Consider the following 16,821-nt stretch of genomic DNA (forward strand, 5'->3'; position numbering starts at 1 on the left):
TGTTGGTGAACACCTGACGTCCGAGGTGCCATGTCTGGTTACCAGCTGTGGCCACTGCTGACGTCTGTGCCCATGTTCAGCGGGGCCCCCTCCTTCTCCTGACTCCTCTCACTTCCTGCGTCTGGCGCAGAACTCAACTCTACCTCCTGTCTCTGCACGGGGCCAGTGCCTGCTTTCTAGAAGCAGACCTGACACTTGTCCTAGCTCTCTGTTCCGCCTGCAGCTGGTGTGGGGCCGGCTGCCTAAAGCCGGCCAGCTCTCTCTGCTCTCCGAGCAGAGGCGTCCCTGGGTTTACACTGAGGGCTGCGGGCAGGAGACTTCACTTTGGCCTCCGTGTAAGATGCTTGCCAGCGAATGAGGTGGTGTGCGGGGAAGACAGGAAAGAGGTTCGAAAGCTGGCACAGGAAGAAAAACTGACACATTGAAAATTACCCTTGAAAACCCTCTAGGAAGGTGCCATATGAGAAACAGACTCTCAATATGTTTTCCTTCCTGAGTTGGAAGAGATCACTGACAAAGTAGCTTACTTTCGTAAGGAGCCATGTTGCAGAAACCAACTTCCTATGTCTTTAAATCCTGAATCACGTTCGGTGTGGTCAGAGGCACAGTCTATCGGAGGCCCCTGGACACTGCTGTTGCCACAGGGACACGCTCGTCCTCGGCTTATTCCAGGGCTGCTGGGAACTGCACACGCTGGTTGCCATTCTTACTCTTTCTCTCTCATTTTCTCACTCAATGTATACTTGGCAGGTGTCCCACTGTTCAAAACCCTGAAGGAGAGGATGGACGAAAGGCCCCCTGAACCCCTCTCAATTTAGGATCTAATCTTCTAAATCTTTTTTCTGTGTATTTATACACATATACACATAATGTTTTGCATAAATAACGAGTAAGGCTATTCATATTATGCAACTTAGTATTTCCACTGAATGATAAAATCCTGGTGATTTTCTCCCCCCCACATCAGATAATAGAGCTATTTGTGTAAGCATCTGCCATTGCCGAACATTTTTTTAGCTGTGTTGAGTTTCTGCTATTACAAACATGACTACAAATAAACATTCTATGTACATGTAATTTTGCATATTTATGTGACTATTTCTAGAAAATAAACAAATAGATTTGGAATTGCTAGATCAAGAGTATGTATGATTGAAAATTTAAAAACTGCTGAATTGCCCTCCAAAAGTGTTTATTCCCAACCACAGTGTATATTACCATTTTGCCATTCTGACGGATAAAAAGGGGTATCTGAATTTTTGTTCCTTTGATACGACAGAGATTAAATACCTTTTCTTTGCAACTGTTTATTGGCAATTTCTATTTTTTTTCCCCCTTTGGGATATTTTGTTTAGATGTAAAAATGTTTTTCCATTGGGCTGTTTGTATGTTTCTTATAGATTTTAGGAACTCTTATTAATGATATTAATCTTTTATGGCAAATATTTCTGGTAGTCTAACGCTTGTCTTTTATTTGTATATGGTGTTTTTAATTCAAAACAAAAATTTGTTAAGGCTACATTGTGGGTACTCAGTCTTCTTAGGTAGGCCCTCTCTGCCTCAAAAGTATATTTTCAGAAATTCGTTTATGTTTTTTTTTCTGATATTATAATTTTTATTTCTGGAACTTTTGTGAACTTATGAGATAGTGCTTTGACTTTACCTTTTTATCAAATGTCTCTGTGACAACTACCTCAGGGCCAGTTACTGATTATTCCTTTGTTTTCCCACTGATCGAAATACCACCTTTGGAATACATCAAACTCCTTTATACACACATCTGTTTCCAGACCTGTTCTTCTCCATTGATCTTTTTGTCAATTTCAGCCCACTTTTTAATTACTTTTTAATTTCAGGATCACACTTTGTAATTACTCTAGTAGGTTCTGATGTCTGGAAGGACCCACCCACCACAGCCCACCATTACTACCATTATTATCACCTGCAATAATTTACTTGGCTATTCTTTTTTTTCAAACACTTATTTATTTTTGAGAGAGACAGAGACAGATATATAGAGAGAGGTAGGGTGGACGCTCGCGTGAGCTAAGGAGGGGCAGAGAGAAAGGGAGAGACAGAATCCCAAGCTGTCAGCACAGAGTCAAATTCGGAACTCGAACTCATGAACCTGAGCTGAAATCAAGAGTCTGATGCTTAACGGACTGAACCACCCAGGCGCCCCTATTTAGCTATTCTTAAGCTTTGTTTCTTCTACATAAACTTTATATAAATGGATCAAATCTCATTGAAAAAAAAAAATCTGTGACTTAAGTGGGTTTGTGTTGAATTTATAATTCGGGGACAGGTGACATCTTAACAGTATCGAGGCTTCCCATCCAGGAACACAGAATTTCCCTTCATTTACTCAACTCTTCTTTGATACTTGTATGTAGCGATTTACAGTTTTCTTAATTAGACTTTGCCCATTTCTTGTTAGGTTTATTTCTAGGTATTATAAATTTTGTTGCTTTGTGAGTGGTACATTTGTCTATTATATCTTATGATCGGCTCCTGCTCTTCTGTAGGAAAGCTATTGGTTTTGATTAGGAAATACTGACCCTGAATGTAGATGCCTTAATGAGTTCTTCATTAATCCCAACAGTATTTAGTGGAGATATTTTTAGAGATATATTTAGAGAATATTAATGGCTGTAAAGATTACATTTTTGTATATTTCCTTTTAATATTAATACTTTCTATTTGTTCTTCTTGTCTGATTCCATTGTCTACAGTTGCCAGCACTATGTGAGACTAACAGTAACACTTGTTACTAACTTCGGAGAGAACAGTTCGAAAATTTTACTGTTAAGTATGACGCTCGCTTTAAACATCTGAGACAAAAAGTCTATTAAGATAAGGAGGTTTCCTTTTATTTTCTACCTCACTAAGTCTTATCAGAAGTAAGCTTGGAATTTAATCAACTTATTTTCAATGTGTTCAAATAAATTATAATTCAATCTTTAAATAAAATCAGTCCTCCTTTGGTCACAGAAAACTTTAATGACCATATACTCTATTTCACGAAGACAGTATAACCATGTCAGAGACCTGTGATGCCATTAGAGTTGGTATATGTTTAAGATGTAAAAGCTGAAATATTTTTTGGGGAGCGCATCAAAACAAATCACATATTTATGCTATTGGTAATTTAATGTGAATCCCTCACCTTGAAATCATCAGGAATGAGGAGTTTTGATGTTCGTAGAAAATTCAAGATATATCTGAACATCTGTCCATCTCTGTCAATGAAATAATGCTGTTTGAGACTGTCCAAAACAATGGGCTCTGTGCCATCAAAAAGTCTTCCGATTCTGTGGTAGAAAAGAGGGAACAGTGAAAACAATTAGAATCAATTGTTTGGCCACTAAAACTAAGAGCTCCCGTTTTGTGTCACTGTCAAAGGTAGCAGTTTCAAAGATGGCAGTCAGGAAAAATCACCCGTTATGTAGTTATGGTTCTCTGAGAGGTGCTGGTCCTTGCTTGATAAATATTTCAGGACCAGACAATTCAAAATAGTTTCAGGCTTTCTCAAGTAAATCCTTTTATTCACTGTCTGTTACCTGTAAAGAAAATGTCCCTGACATGGTGATTATGGCTAAGTGCTGTCACTGTGATGGAACAGCATGTCTTTCCCCTAGGTTACTTAAAACCACCTTCTCGGCTACTTTTAAAAAATGTCATTGCTCCAAAGTGTCTTTTAAACAGATTCTACGAGGAAAGCAATTTTGTTTTTAAGAAACCTGTTTTCTGAGCTTTCCCCACCCACGAATCACAAACTCTCCAAAAAGAAAGCAATGCCTGTATGTGAACACCTACATTATAGAAAGGAATCATAGAAAATATCACTCATCCAGGAGAATATGTTTTCCATTAACAATATACAGTCTAGTTTCTTAAGTCTCAGCAAAAATCATTTGTAACAGCCAGGCATCATTATAAAAAATAAATAGTTGACCATCCCCAAAATATGACCTAGTTCTGGAACATGAGTGGCTATGGGTAATTTTTAAACACAGGAATCCACGATATATTTCCCCCATTTACAGAGTTAACATTTGAACAGTGTGCTACAGTTAAAACAGTCTGCATCCATTCATTATCATTTATCCCTTTAAGGATGGCTGAATCTACATACTTTGGTACATATTCAGTTAGTAGAAAGTGGCCACATCTGGACCATGAACAAGTAGATGGCTGGCTAATGATAAACAAATATCCTGTATCAGAAAATAGAACTTACACACTAGAAATCACTTCCTTAACCAATAGGTGCATTGTACTTTTCATTAACAGTGTAGGCAGGCAAATGGCTCCAGTTTTTAATGAAAAGCTTTTCTGGAACTCATAAACTCTACCTCTGATTTGGAATATCATCTTACTGCTTTGAAGACAATTTTGAAATCATAAATTTTCTAATCTTACACTGAAATGTGACAGAGGTAAGGGTGAATCAATAATTTCACCCCTCCTACAGTACAACAAACCAATCAACAAATGGAAAAGCTGCTCCCCCTCCCTCCCAAAAAAGAAAGCTCGGGAATTCGTTTCAATACAAATCTTTTGAAGATAATTAGAAAACTCATGTCCGGGGCGCCTGGGTGGCTCAGTCGGTTAAGCGTCCGACTTCGGCTCAGGTCATGATCTCACAGTCAGTGAGTTCGAGCCCCGCGTCGGGCTCTGTGCTGACAGCTCGGAGCCTGGAGCCTGCTTCAGATTCTGTGTCTCCGTCTCTCTCTGACCCTCCCCCATTCATGCTCTGTCTCTCTCTGTCTCAAAAATAAATAAACATTTAAAAAAAAAAAAAAAAAAAGAAAACTCATGTCCTACCTGGCGGTAGTAAGTGCAAAGAAGAAAGCAACTAATCACACTCAGGTCGTATTTCTAAAACTCACTATATTTTTCTCAGCTAATGTTTTTGTCCAACTTTCCATGAATAGAGGGTGATTCACAATTTCTTCCTTCCACAATTTTATCCAGGGCGTGGATCGCAAGCATCCCAGGGCTCTGACTGCATGCAACCTTGTCATTCATTTCCCATTAACACATCAATCAAACAGGCTACATAAAGAGGCACTGAAACTCAAATATACTTAGTCGATTTTTTTATAGTGTTTCTGGGACAGTTTGGTGTAGGATGGGAATGAACGAAACTTGTTTGCTTATTATCAGAAGATTTATTCTTTATTGTTAACGTGATAAATTTACAGTTGACAAGGGGAAGAAAAGGGAGTTATATTTATTAACTGCTGTCCAGGTAGCTTGCACTATCCTTAGCACTTTATGTAATGAATCCATTATCCTCCTTTTACAGATGAAGAAATAGACTCAAAATGATGAGTAACTGGCCCAACTAGTTAAGTAGCATTGGGGGATTTGCACACTGTCTGTTTGATCTTAAAGGGGCCTCCCTACAATGACTGGAATGAAAAGAATTACCACTATCGAAGGAAAGCTTTTAGTCTAGAGTTTTTATTTTCTATCTTGTTTGTTCAGCAAGAGCTTTGCAATGAAATCTAAGTGTGTATATTATTTTTGTGGCCTGAAATATATTAGTATCAATGGCTGCGAGCCACTTTAGTAAGAAATGAAAAGTTAATATTTTATTCTTAAGTAAATCCTATGCTTTTTTTTTCCTTAAGTGTTCATTTTCAAAATCTAGACCTGGATGTACCCTGGCACAGAATGTGTAATCAGTAAGTCTCTACCAAGTGAATGAGTATAAGGAAGAACGGAGTGGTGAGGAGAATTTGGCTCGGTCCTTTAATAACTGTAACCTGCCTGTATCGACTTCTCTGTGTCTCCATTTCTCTTATAAAATGTCTGTTTCTTTTATAAAATTGCCCCTTTTCTCGGGGTTGATGAGAACATCAAGTGGAGTTATGGCCCACTCAAAAAGAACTCACCAAGAGAAGGTATCCTAAACTAGCAAACAAAAATTTCTAGGAAAGCAGATCGTGGAAGACAGCAGGTGCTACAAGGCACAGGATTCGCGGGGCCAAAGAACCAATCTGGGCTGAAGGGTCTCGTTATAGACCTTAGCCAGGTGGGAGAGACGCGCCATCCAAAAAAAAGGCTTTTAGGTTGTAAAAACCCACCACCTCTGGCAGATACAGAAAACTGGACACAGGTGCGATCAGAAGCACCTTCGCATTGGACGTGGCCCAAACAGGAGACGCAAAGGAAAGAGCTGGAGGGAAATCTGAACAGTGGCCCAGTGTAGTCTAGGGAGGTGGCCGCGGCCCCTGGGCGACGCAGTGGGAAAAGCAGGGTCTCCAGGCCTAATTACTCAAGACGGAAAAAGGGTGAAAGCGGAGGAGGGAGGGCTGGCCTCCACCAGGCGGGTGAGAGCGCCCCCAGCAGGCCGGTGGAACCTATGGCGGCCCAGTGGCCCAGAAACTTGGCCGCCAGCTGGCGCTGGATCCGGGAGGGTGCGCATGGCGACCCGGAAGAGGGAAGGGAGAGGCCCGAAGACGGTAGTAAAGCCCGCCCAGCCCCGCTCATGGCACAAGCCGTGTGGTCTGGGAGCGAGCTGAGAGGGAAGGGGCTGTGGAGAGCAGGGGCAGGTTTGTGGCCTGGAAGAGGCCCTGAGCCGCACCAAGGCACATTCCTGTCTGAGGAGCAAGGCCTCTCCGATAAGAGAGTCCCGTAGGTGATGCACCAAATGTTAGGAGTAGTAAAGGGCAACGTTATACTGTTGACTTTTGCTAACTTTGAAAGGAAGCACGTTCTGAGTTGTGAAAACAATGTGGAAGGGCAGGGCGGTGCCAGGGATCATAAAATGGCGTCCCAGGGTCGGGTTTGAATGTGCGGTGGAAAAGCATTGTTTGGCTAAGCAAATGAGGGGGAAATCGGCACAGGCTGTATTTCTTGTGGACGTATGAATGGAGTTACAAATCAAACTGCAGTGATTTGTAAACTCTGGTGCCTTAAAACTATGTGGAACTGATTACAGTTTACTAACCTTAGAGAACATTCCTGTTTTCCAACTGACCAAGACCAAGTTGGCTCCAGGTGATGTATAGCCGCCCTGTGTGTGTGTGTGTGTGTGTGTGTGTGTGTGTGTTTAAAACACCCATTGAACCAAATAGCAATGCTGAGAAAAACTTCCTTCCACAATTGTATTTTTTTACATTTCTGTTTTAACATTTTGTTTTGGACAATTTCAAATGTAGGGCAAAGCAGAGAAAATTATATAATGAACCCCCATATATCCATCCAGCTTCAAAAAGCTATCAATTCTTGATCAAGCTTGTTTCACCTATACTTCTATTGCTCCCTCTCCCCACCAGAAATTTTATAGTAAATTTCAAACATCCTATCAATTTATCTGTAAATATTTCATTAACTAGTAAGATGATAAAGTTTCACTAAAAATATGCATTAAAATGAAATCTATTTCTCTTGCTTTTTAATATTAACATTCTGTTGATTATTATTTATGGAACCAATAATGTAGGATCCAATCTCCAAGGAAATTAAGCTCCTTTTGGTATAAAGTCAGTCTGGTTCCCCTGTATGGCTCCCCCTCTCTCTGGAATTAACGAATGGTCCAGCGTATAGGTATAGAGGTAAGGCCTAATATACCTGACTTAGTGTGAATCAGTCACTAAGAATTTATTTTTTGTGCATTCATTCATAGGACCTGGTTTCTTTAATTTACTGTGCCTTGGCTCCTTAAGAATTTCCTTTTATTGTTCAGTCATTCAGTTACTCATTTATTCTACCCATGTTCACTGAGCTTGACCATGTGAAATATAGGGAAAGCAGTGGTAAATAAACCACACATTCTTTCCTTTTGTGGAATGTTAACAGTCTGTGGGGCTGGGAATGCAGATCAAGCGCAGTGTGTCACTGGGGGTGCGGAGTGGGCTATGGGGAGGACACAGGAGGTGCACCCGACTCAAACTTGGGGGAGGCATGGAGGAGAAAGAAAGTTTACTGGAGACCTGAAGGACAAGCAGAAGTGGGCCGAGTACTGGGGTGGCAGGTAGGGTCAGATAAGAAAGGAGAGAGGGTCAGGGAAGATACAAAGGCTTGAAACTTGAAGAAACCTGGCATGCGATTGCTTTCCACTGGGGCAGAGTCCGACCGACTGAAAAATGAGGCTGGAATGGCAGAGTTAGATCGTGAAAAGCTGTATAAGCCAGGTCAAGGAGTTTCAATTCGGTTCTGAGGTTGATGGGGACGGATGTCAAGCTATGCTCTCCAGCAACGTTAAGGAAAAGAGCAAATTTGTAAGTAAGACTGAATGAAAGAAACACTGTACCTGAAGTCACATCTCCAAGATGCAGCTTGGGGCTTATCCAAATCCTTTCTCCTCTGCGTTGCTTTTGACTCTGTTATTTGCATATAGCAGTGGTTCTTAACTCTGGCTGCACACTGAGATCACCCAAGGAGCTTTTAAAAAATATTGCCAGCTATTCTGATGTAATTTCTGCTTAGAGTTGGGGCCCAGGCACCTCCCCAAGTCGGTCTGATGAACAGCAAAGTTGAGAACCAGTACGAAGGAGGATGAGCAGAGGCTAAAGAGGAACAAGTCAATGTTGTCGACTCAAGAGGCTTCCAGTGAGTCATTCTGTCAATTTGAACTGTCACAGCACCTCTTCTTCAACAGCCAACCACCCTTTTAGAAGGGAAAGGTCTCTTGGGGCGCCTGGGTGGCTCAGTCGGTTAAGCGTCCGACTTCAGCTCAGGTCATGATCTCAGGGTTTGTGAGTCTGAGCCCCGGGTCGGGCTCTATACTGACAGCTCAGAGCCTGGAGCCTGCTTTGGATTCTGTGTCTCCTTCTCTCTCTGCCCCTCCCCCACTTATGCTCTGTCTCTATCAAAAATAAATAAATGTTAAAAAAAAAAAAAAGTGAAAGATCTCCAGGGTGACCTAGATCAACATCCCATTTTACAAATGGAGAAACAGAGTCTCAAATACATTAATGCTCAAGGATGCACAGCTGGCTAGACACAGAGCCGAACCCACCATACTGTCCCTGGGGTAAAAGGCAGAGGTCACACTCAAGCCTGTGGAGGACAGCTGCTGTAGTGGTAGTTACTATTTATTGAATTGTACTATGTGCCAAAGAGTGAGCTTGCTGTTTTACGGGCTTTATCTCATTTGATTTTACAATGATCCTATGAGATAGCCATATTATTCTCATTTCACAGATGAGGAATCTGAAGCTCAGAATGGTTGTCACTTGGCTTAAGTTACAACCTAGGTCTGATTCTAAATAAAGTCTGTGTTCTCGACCACTAAATTATAATGCCTTTTCATGTGTAATTTCAAATAAACAAACAAAATGACAATAACTCAACCACTTTCCTTGAGAAATGCATAATTTTTTATAGTTCAATGGTTTGCTCATGTTGCATGTTATTCCAAGAAAATTTGGTGATTATCAACTTTGCAGAGACACTAATTTATTTAGTAGTCCTGCTGCAAAAAGTTGAGGCTCAGGGGCTTGGTGTAGACCCACAGAGTGGGTACCTTAAACTCAATCGAACCAAGTCACAACACTGCAAGGCTTCAGAGATGACGTCCAAACTCATGTACGACATGAGGGGGCATTCAAAGGGATGGGAAAGTGAGGATTCTTAGGACAATGGAAACTTGTAGGAAGAAGAATTACGCCTGAGGTTCCAACTCCATTCAGCTTGCAACTCTTGTGTTCCCTTATGTGCTGTGTCCCTGCATCTAATTCCGACACACCCCTGCGGGATTTGTCACTTTACAGCTAAGGAGGGGTTCCAGCCCTTCCAAGGCTCCACACAGCCAATCCTCCTCGTGCCGCCTGGTGAACATCATGTCACATCAAGCACCAGGGCGTGTAATGCGACACCGGGCCCTGCTTTACCAGAGGCGAGCGGACTAATCCCTTCTACTCTCTGGACCCAGAACACACATGGTAATTACACAGACAGGGAGGCGGTAAAAGCATTCCTCTGCAGTGGCGGTGGGTCAGCTTGCCCAGGGAGGGTGGAGGAGACCCCACCCGGGGCTGAGAACAAAGCGCCGAAGACAGACCAAGGGGTAAAGCTGGTGCGAAGAGGGCAGGACAGAGGTTGTTGGGCGATTTCACCCACTAAGCTCCCCCCTCCGCCAAGAAATGCCTTTTTTTTTCCTCCACTCCTGGGCTTCCAAGCCATGGAAAATATGGTTTGGACTTGAGGAAAAGATTTCATTTAGTTTCTGGTCCAGATTTATTTTGCTGGGTAAGAGATTCAGAGGCAACTTGCAAATTATCCCTTTTAGCGTCAGGGGTGGGGGGTGGGGGGTATTTTTAAATGGTAACAGTGATGCCTACTCATTGTTGAAAACCGGAAAAGAGTAGAGGACGAAGAAGCAGCAAAACAGAAAAACAATCTGCCACTAGCCTACCGATTCGTAGGCCGTTACTTTTTAAAAACCTGATTTAAAGAGTATTTTTCTTTGAGTGATTTTGTTTCCAGAAGCACCTGTACCTGCATACTTTTTTGTCTACTATTCCAAGTTAGTCTGTTATGTTAGTAGGTAGTGTCTAACTACTCCAAGTTACATTCCCAACCAAGTTTCTGTCCCAATACTTGAAAACAAAGGAAGACGGCAAATGTGGTGGAGGGCTGGGTGAGGGTGTGTGTGTTTGTGCTCACGCGATCCTGAGTGTATGGGTGCGTCACTGCAGGTGAAACCGAGACTCAGGACAGCAGAGGGGAAAGGGCACATGGAGAGAGGGGCCGGCACTGCAACCAGTGAGGCCTCTTCCTCTCTTTTGCTGAGATGGGAAAGCAGGGAAACAATGGTGCACGGGAAGAGACACGCTAGGTTGATATCTGACATCTGGACCCTTGGGAGTTCAATACTGTATTCTAGATATAGATAAAGATATAGATAGATATAGATATAGATATAGATATAGATATAGATATAGATATTACATAGATACTTAAATTTTTTTTAAAGTTTATTTATTTTAGAGACAGAGAAAGAGAGAGAGACAGGGGAAGGGGCAGAGACAGAGGGACAGAGAAAATCCCAAGCAGGCTCCCCACTGTCAGTACATAGCCTGATGTGGGGCTCGATCTCACAAAGGGTAGAGATCGTGGCCTGACTCAAAGTCTGAAGCTTAACTGACTGAGCCACCCAGGTGCTCTTTTTTGTATACATTTTTAAATGTCCATTAAAAAAAAAAAGTTTCTCTTTAAGAAAAAGGCGAGGGGGTGGGGGACGATGCTGGGTATTATTACGTTTAAAAAGAAGGAAAAGAAACACCAGTCCACTTACTGTTTTAGAAGCCTGAATTATCATAAACAGTGTTTAATTTGCTTAAAGTATTATAACTGTTAAAAAAAATTCTAGGAAGAGTTGTTTATAGTTCCCACACGTGGGAAATTTCGTCTATATTTCATGAACACAGATACAAATTAATTCAGAGCTTGTTATAGAAATGGACAGAAGTAATTTAAGAGAAGGGAGAAAATACCTTCTTGGTAAGAACAAACAAAACAAATTGTATCTACTTATGGGGAAGTAATGTTTCCAGTACGGTTCCCTGAGGCAGCATCATTTTCTTAAATGATACACAGAACTGAAGAAAGCAGGAGAGAAAGGAAAGGCCAGTTTAAAATACAAGAAAAAGCTTATGAGCAAAACAATTGAGTAGCCGGCATTTTGGAGAACTGATCATTGATGGTAATGCTGAGGGTCGAGGGGGAGCTTGGGGCCACTCAAGGGGCTGCTAATCCTATAAAACTCTCATGAGTGCCCTCCAGGACTCTAACTAGAGATTTCTTTAAATTCTGAGTTACACTGACTGCTAATTATGAAAAATGTATTATTACAATTTTAAAACCCAATTTAAAAACCCACCAGAATTTACATAAGTAGGCTTTTTATTTCTGCATTTATTGACTGCCTACCATATTCCTGGTGCTCTGCCAGTCCCCTTAAAATGAGCAGGATGCAGTCCCACTGGGAGTCAAGGAAGGGCAGAGAGGGATCTAGCCAACCTGGGGCAAGCAGGGAAGGCTTCCTGTAGGAGGCAATGACGGTGTAGAGTTCTAGGGATTACTAGGTATGAGGAGAAGGGCACGGGTGCTTAGAAAAGGGATTTCAGGCAAGAAGGAACATGAGGGGTGAGGTGGGAACCCAGCAAATGAGGAGCACCTCTCTCCAAGTGTGGAGCTGAGTAGAGCACGTTAAGGGCGCCGTTCTTCACCAGTTTCAGCATGGGTGCTTTCAGTAATGTTTCAGGAGTCCCCGGCACGTTCAGCTTTAAACTCACAGACCTGGGTTTGAATCATGACTTTGCCCTCTTTCAGACTAAATCAATGAGGTTTTGATTTCTTCATCTGAGAAAGGGGATAGCACCTCGCCCGAAGAACTCTCATGAGCCTAAGAACTCTGGTGTCTGATAAGAACTACACTTCCTGAGTGCTCACTAGGTGCAGGACACGGTATTGAGGGCTCACACCAAGCCCTCAAGCAAGCAAGCAAGCAAGCAAGCAAGCAAGGTGGATATTATCACCGGCCTTAATGGACAAGGACACTGCAGCCGGCTTCTCGGCGCTGAGGCCAGAATTCACACTCAGGCAGCTGGACTGCGGACCCCAGCTCGGAGCTGCTCCGACCGCCTGGTGGTTGCTCCACTCCTTGGCAGAGCGCTGGGCCCACCTGGCGTGTGCTCAGGAGACGCGGACAGATTTTTGTCCTTCGGCGGTAGCGTGCTACGTGGGCCAAAGCAGGATTCTGACTGTACGCGAAATCCTGTTGTGCATCTGGAACTGGAAGAAAACCTTTGCGGTCACCTGGTCCCGTTCGCTGGTTTGAGCAAATGCCTGCTTACAGATGATTTCTAGACCAATCTGCTATTTTTCCAAGATTGGCCCAGGATCAGATCATCATAGCCTCCCCTCCCTCGGGAGCCCGCTTGGGTATTTTCGGCTCACACGGTTTCTGTTTAGGTTTCCTCCTGCTTGTTATTTGGGCAGGCAAGCATGCACATGTGCACACGAGCCTGCCCCCACAGCCCACCCCGCCCTCCTGCCAACAGTCTGTTCTATATTGGGAGGTATTTTTGACACTCCTTTCTTCTAGAATATGTTTTCCATTTTATAATAATAATTACTATCCAGAGAAAAGAATGTCATAATAGCTGATGTTCTTTGAGTTTGTTAGACACGCTGCTAAAAACTTTAGGAATTATCTGATTTAAACCTCACAACAACTCCATAAAGTACTCACAAGTAGTATTTTGATTTTACTGATGGAGAAATGGGAGGCCAGAGCCATCATATAACTCACTGAGGGTCGCTGCGCTCTGCAGGCTCTTTTCCCTGCGGCCCGAGGGCCAGCCCACGCTAGGTGCTGTCCCTGACCCTCAGGGGCTCTGTCCCAGAAAATTCATCCCCCTTCCCGCTCTGGCACCTCCTGCCAGCCTTCGTTCACCTTGTAGTTCCATTCTGATTTTGTTTCTAGTTTCTTGTTATACAAGCAAACTCTCCTGCATGTGTTCCCACTGACTTTAATGTTTTTGAATGACTATTCTTTTTCCCGGGCTTCTGGATATTAGCACACTTAACGACTGAAGTAGTGCTTTCCTGTATGATGACACATTCCAGATTCGTCCCTCTGTGCATCGATCTCCTAATAAACAGACCGGACTTGGCCCCTCCCATGTGACTGTAGCCCCACTCTGTCTGCCACACTTTGAGATTATCAGTGACGACAGAATACGGAGGGGAACCTGTCCCACACTATTGGAGCTGGCTTACAATACGTCATAGTGGTCACTTCAAATAAAAGCATCGTATTAATTATATGCTACTATCAGAGCACTATGACAAAGCCAGATGTTTCCATTTTCAATTTAACAGTTTCTTCCTACTTGTAATGGGGCCAGCAAAACAGCAGTTTACAATGAAGTAGTACAATATTCTGTTTAGTACCCGTAAGTGAAAAGCCAGAGGCTTAACACAGTGCTTAATAAAAAAGAGCAAGGGGTGTCTGGGTGGTTCAGTGGGTCAAGCATCTGACTCTTGATTTTGGCTCAGGTCACGATCTCATGGTTCATGAGTTCGAGCCCCATGTTGGGCTCCGTGCGGACAGCACAGAGCCTACTTGGGATTCCTTCCCTCCCTCCCTCTCTGCCCCTACCCCATTTTCTCTCTGTTTCTCAAAACTAAATAAACAAACAAAAAAAGAGTATGGTGAGGTGGGTAGATGAGTGAAAATGACCAAATTATTCCATCCCTGCATGACTTCAGAGTGACGAGGAAGATTGAAACCCCTGTCAGAAACTAGGCTTTAAGATGACAAGGCCAAAGGGAGGAGATTTAGCCTCAGGACTGTGAGTTACGCCTCTACAGAAGGAAAGAAAGCTGCAAATTGGACAAGAGTACTATTTACACAGCTTCAAAAGTACACAAACATTGTAAAGAAAATATAAAATGTCCACACTACCTTTTGTTAAAAAAAAAAAAAAAGTCCAATGCCTTCTTTACATCACAGTGGCCAACGTGCCCGGTGGGGTTTTTACCCCGAGAAGGTTAAGATGTTGAATTTATGTCGCAAGATTATTTAAATGGCCACCAAGTTGGAATGACATATGAAAAATATGAAGTTTCTATCAGCCCCTGATTCAAAGACAACACTCTGGGGTGTGCGTAGTTGGGAAACAAGGAACACGCGCTGACAGCATCCTGCCTTCGGCTACAGCACGGTCAACAAAGCGCTCTTGTAGGTGTGCGTGTGTCTTGTGTAATCATCTCCACCCTTCTGGGGCTCAGGTCTGGTTGATCACAGGTCAAGAATTTACCCAGAGGCACCAAGCCGGTCCATACACACCTGAGCTGGGGGTGTTTTCTCCGTAGTTCTCCCTTTCCCTTCCAACAAAACAGAACCAAGCCCTAACCTGCAAAACACTCAAAGAAATGGAAGTTCCCGGCTAAGAATCTCTCCACTTTTCTCTTCCTTTCCAGATGCTCATCAAACAGAAGCTGACACGTGTTTAGCAGTCATTTGACGCCTCTGCTTCTCATCCTCGCTGTTCCATTTGAAAGTCCTGAGTGAGGAGGGCACTGAAGCCAGGGCTTATGTTTCAAATAAATACTCTGGCTCAGTTTTAAAATCTGCATAAAGGGTTACAAATGGGCTCTTGAGGAGCCCGGCAGAACGGGCACCTGGAAATACAAACCGTACTGTCACTGCTCGGTGTTTCTGTCACGGAAATCTAGCCAAGGTGGAGAACAGCGCTTTATCCGTATTTCACACGGTTCCCTAGGTTTGCTTGGTTGTTACAGTCTTTATTCCAGTCCACGTTCGCGTGTGCCACAATTTTCTCTGAAGTCCACCCTTCGTGCCGTCTTGTTCCTTCTGCAACGTATCATCGAGATGGTGATGTACTGATGAAGTACCTTCCTCAGGGCCCCTAAGATTATGGATTGGTGGGACACACTTAAAAGATCCTTCTTTTCTGCTTTGATATTGACTGTTTGCACTGCTTTGAGACTAGGAGAGTTTTCATTTTTTAGGTAAGCTCTCAAGCCCCGAGGGCCTTCTAAACGGTTTCTTAAAAAAATCAATTTTTGGAGGGATGGCAGGGGCTTTGACAAGCTGGGCGGGAGCTCTGGAACACAGTCAGCTCAGCTCGCGGAAGCAAGTTTGGGCGTGCTCAAATCCACCTTCCAGGGACGAAGCCCTTGGCCTGGCAAGGTCCGCCGCTGTTCGAAAGTGGCGGTTAGCTGTTAACGCACAGCTGTGATTTATCGTCTGAATATGGGGACGCAATAAGAAAAACTGCACAGAAGTAAAAATAATCATTACCACCAAAAAAGATAAGCAGCAATGTCATTACTAAGCAAACTGACACATGGCATTTATGTAGCAGCAGGAAGCCATTATCCAGTGACAGTGTCATTTCTACTGACACTGTATCTTGATTAGATTCAGATGGTCCAGCAAATAGCTGATATAATTGAGGGACTGAGACATGGATTTTTTTTTTTTAACAGGTTCTTTTGCAAATGGGATTGCCACCAGATTGGAGCTTCTGGGTGTCTGCCTTTGGAATATGAATACATGACATGCATACAGTTGTAAGAGTACAACTGATTTCTCGACCCCCTGCCTCTCACATTCCCCTCCTTCTTGCACCGGGGCCACCCTGGGCACACACAGAGGCCTGCCATGCAAGGCATTATGCACCCACTTCAGCTTGCTCCTTTAGGGACCAATTATTGCAAACAATTATTCAAACAAGTACATAGAACACAGAGTTTATTATTATAAAGGTACTTTCTACCTCCAAGCATCCTGAGAGTAATCTTTCAGGGGCAGAATATTGATAATCCATCTAGCTGAAGCTGTAAATCCTGCATTTTTTACTGAAAAGAAATGACATTTTAATGGGTTATTTATATAATGATAATAGAACAAACTGGCAGATACAGTGGAGCAGACTTTTCTATTAACATACCTCAGGTTTCAGTAGAGACCATTTGTGTGCTCAGTGGACCCATAAAGGATCCTTCAGCGTGACTTTCTGAGGCTTACTATTATTATTATTATTTTTAATGTTTATTTATTTTTGAGAGAGAGAGAGACAGAGAGAGAGACAGAGTATGAGCCAGGGAGGGGCAGAGAGACAGAAAGAGACACAGAATCCGAAGCAGGCTCCAGGCTCTGAGCTGTCACCACGGAGCCCGATGTGGGGCTCGAACTCACGAGTTGTGAAATCATGACCTGAGCTGAAGTCGGATGCTTAACCGATTGAGCCACACGGGTGCCCCTTCTATTATTTTAAAGTTCTCAAAGTTCAAATGCGAATTACAACATCAAGTACTTTGGTTTTG

General features: G+C 43.0%; 1 protein-coding gene across 3 annotated transcripts in view; it reads right to left on the reverse strand.

Moving 5' to 3' along the window:
• The window catches only part of KCTD1 (potassium channel tetramerization domain containing 1), a 93,207-nt gene that overhangs the window by 19,118 nt on the left and 57,268 nt on the right, over positions 1–16,821 (reverse strand). For all 3 annotated transcript variants that reach the window (XM_042909618.1, XM_042909616.1, XM_042909617.1), the window contains exon 3: positions 3,167–3,311. In XM_042909618.1, the coding sequence (XP_042765552.1) occupies positions 3,167–3,311 (145 nt within the window). The remainder of the gene's footprint in view (positions 1–3,166; positions 3,312–16,821) is intronic.

Source organism: Panthera leo, chromosome D3, assembly GCF_018350215.1.
Source record: "Panthera leo isolate Ple1 chromosome D3, P.leo_Ple1_pat1.1, whole genome shotgun sequence".
Lineage (NCBI taxonomy): Eukaryota > Metazoa > Chordata > Mammalia > Carnivora > Felidae > Panthera > Panthera leo.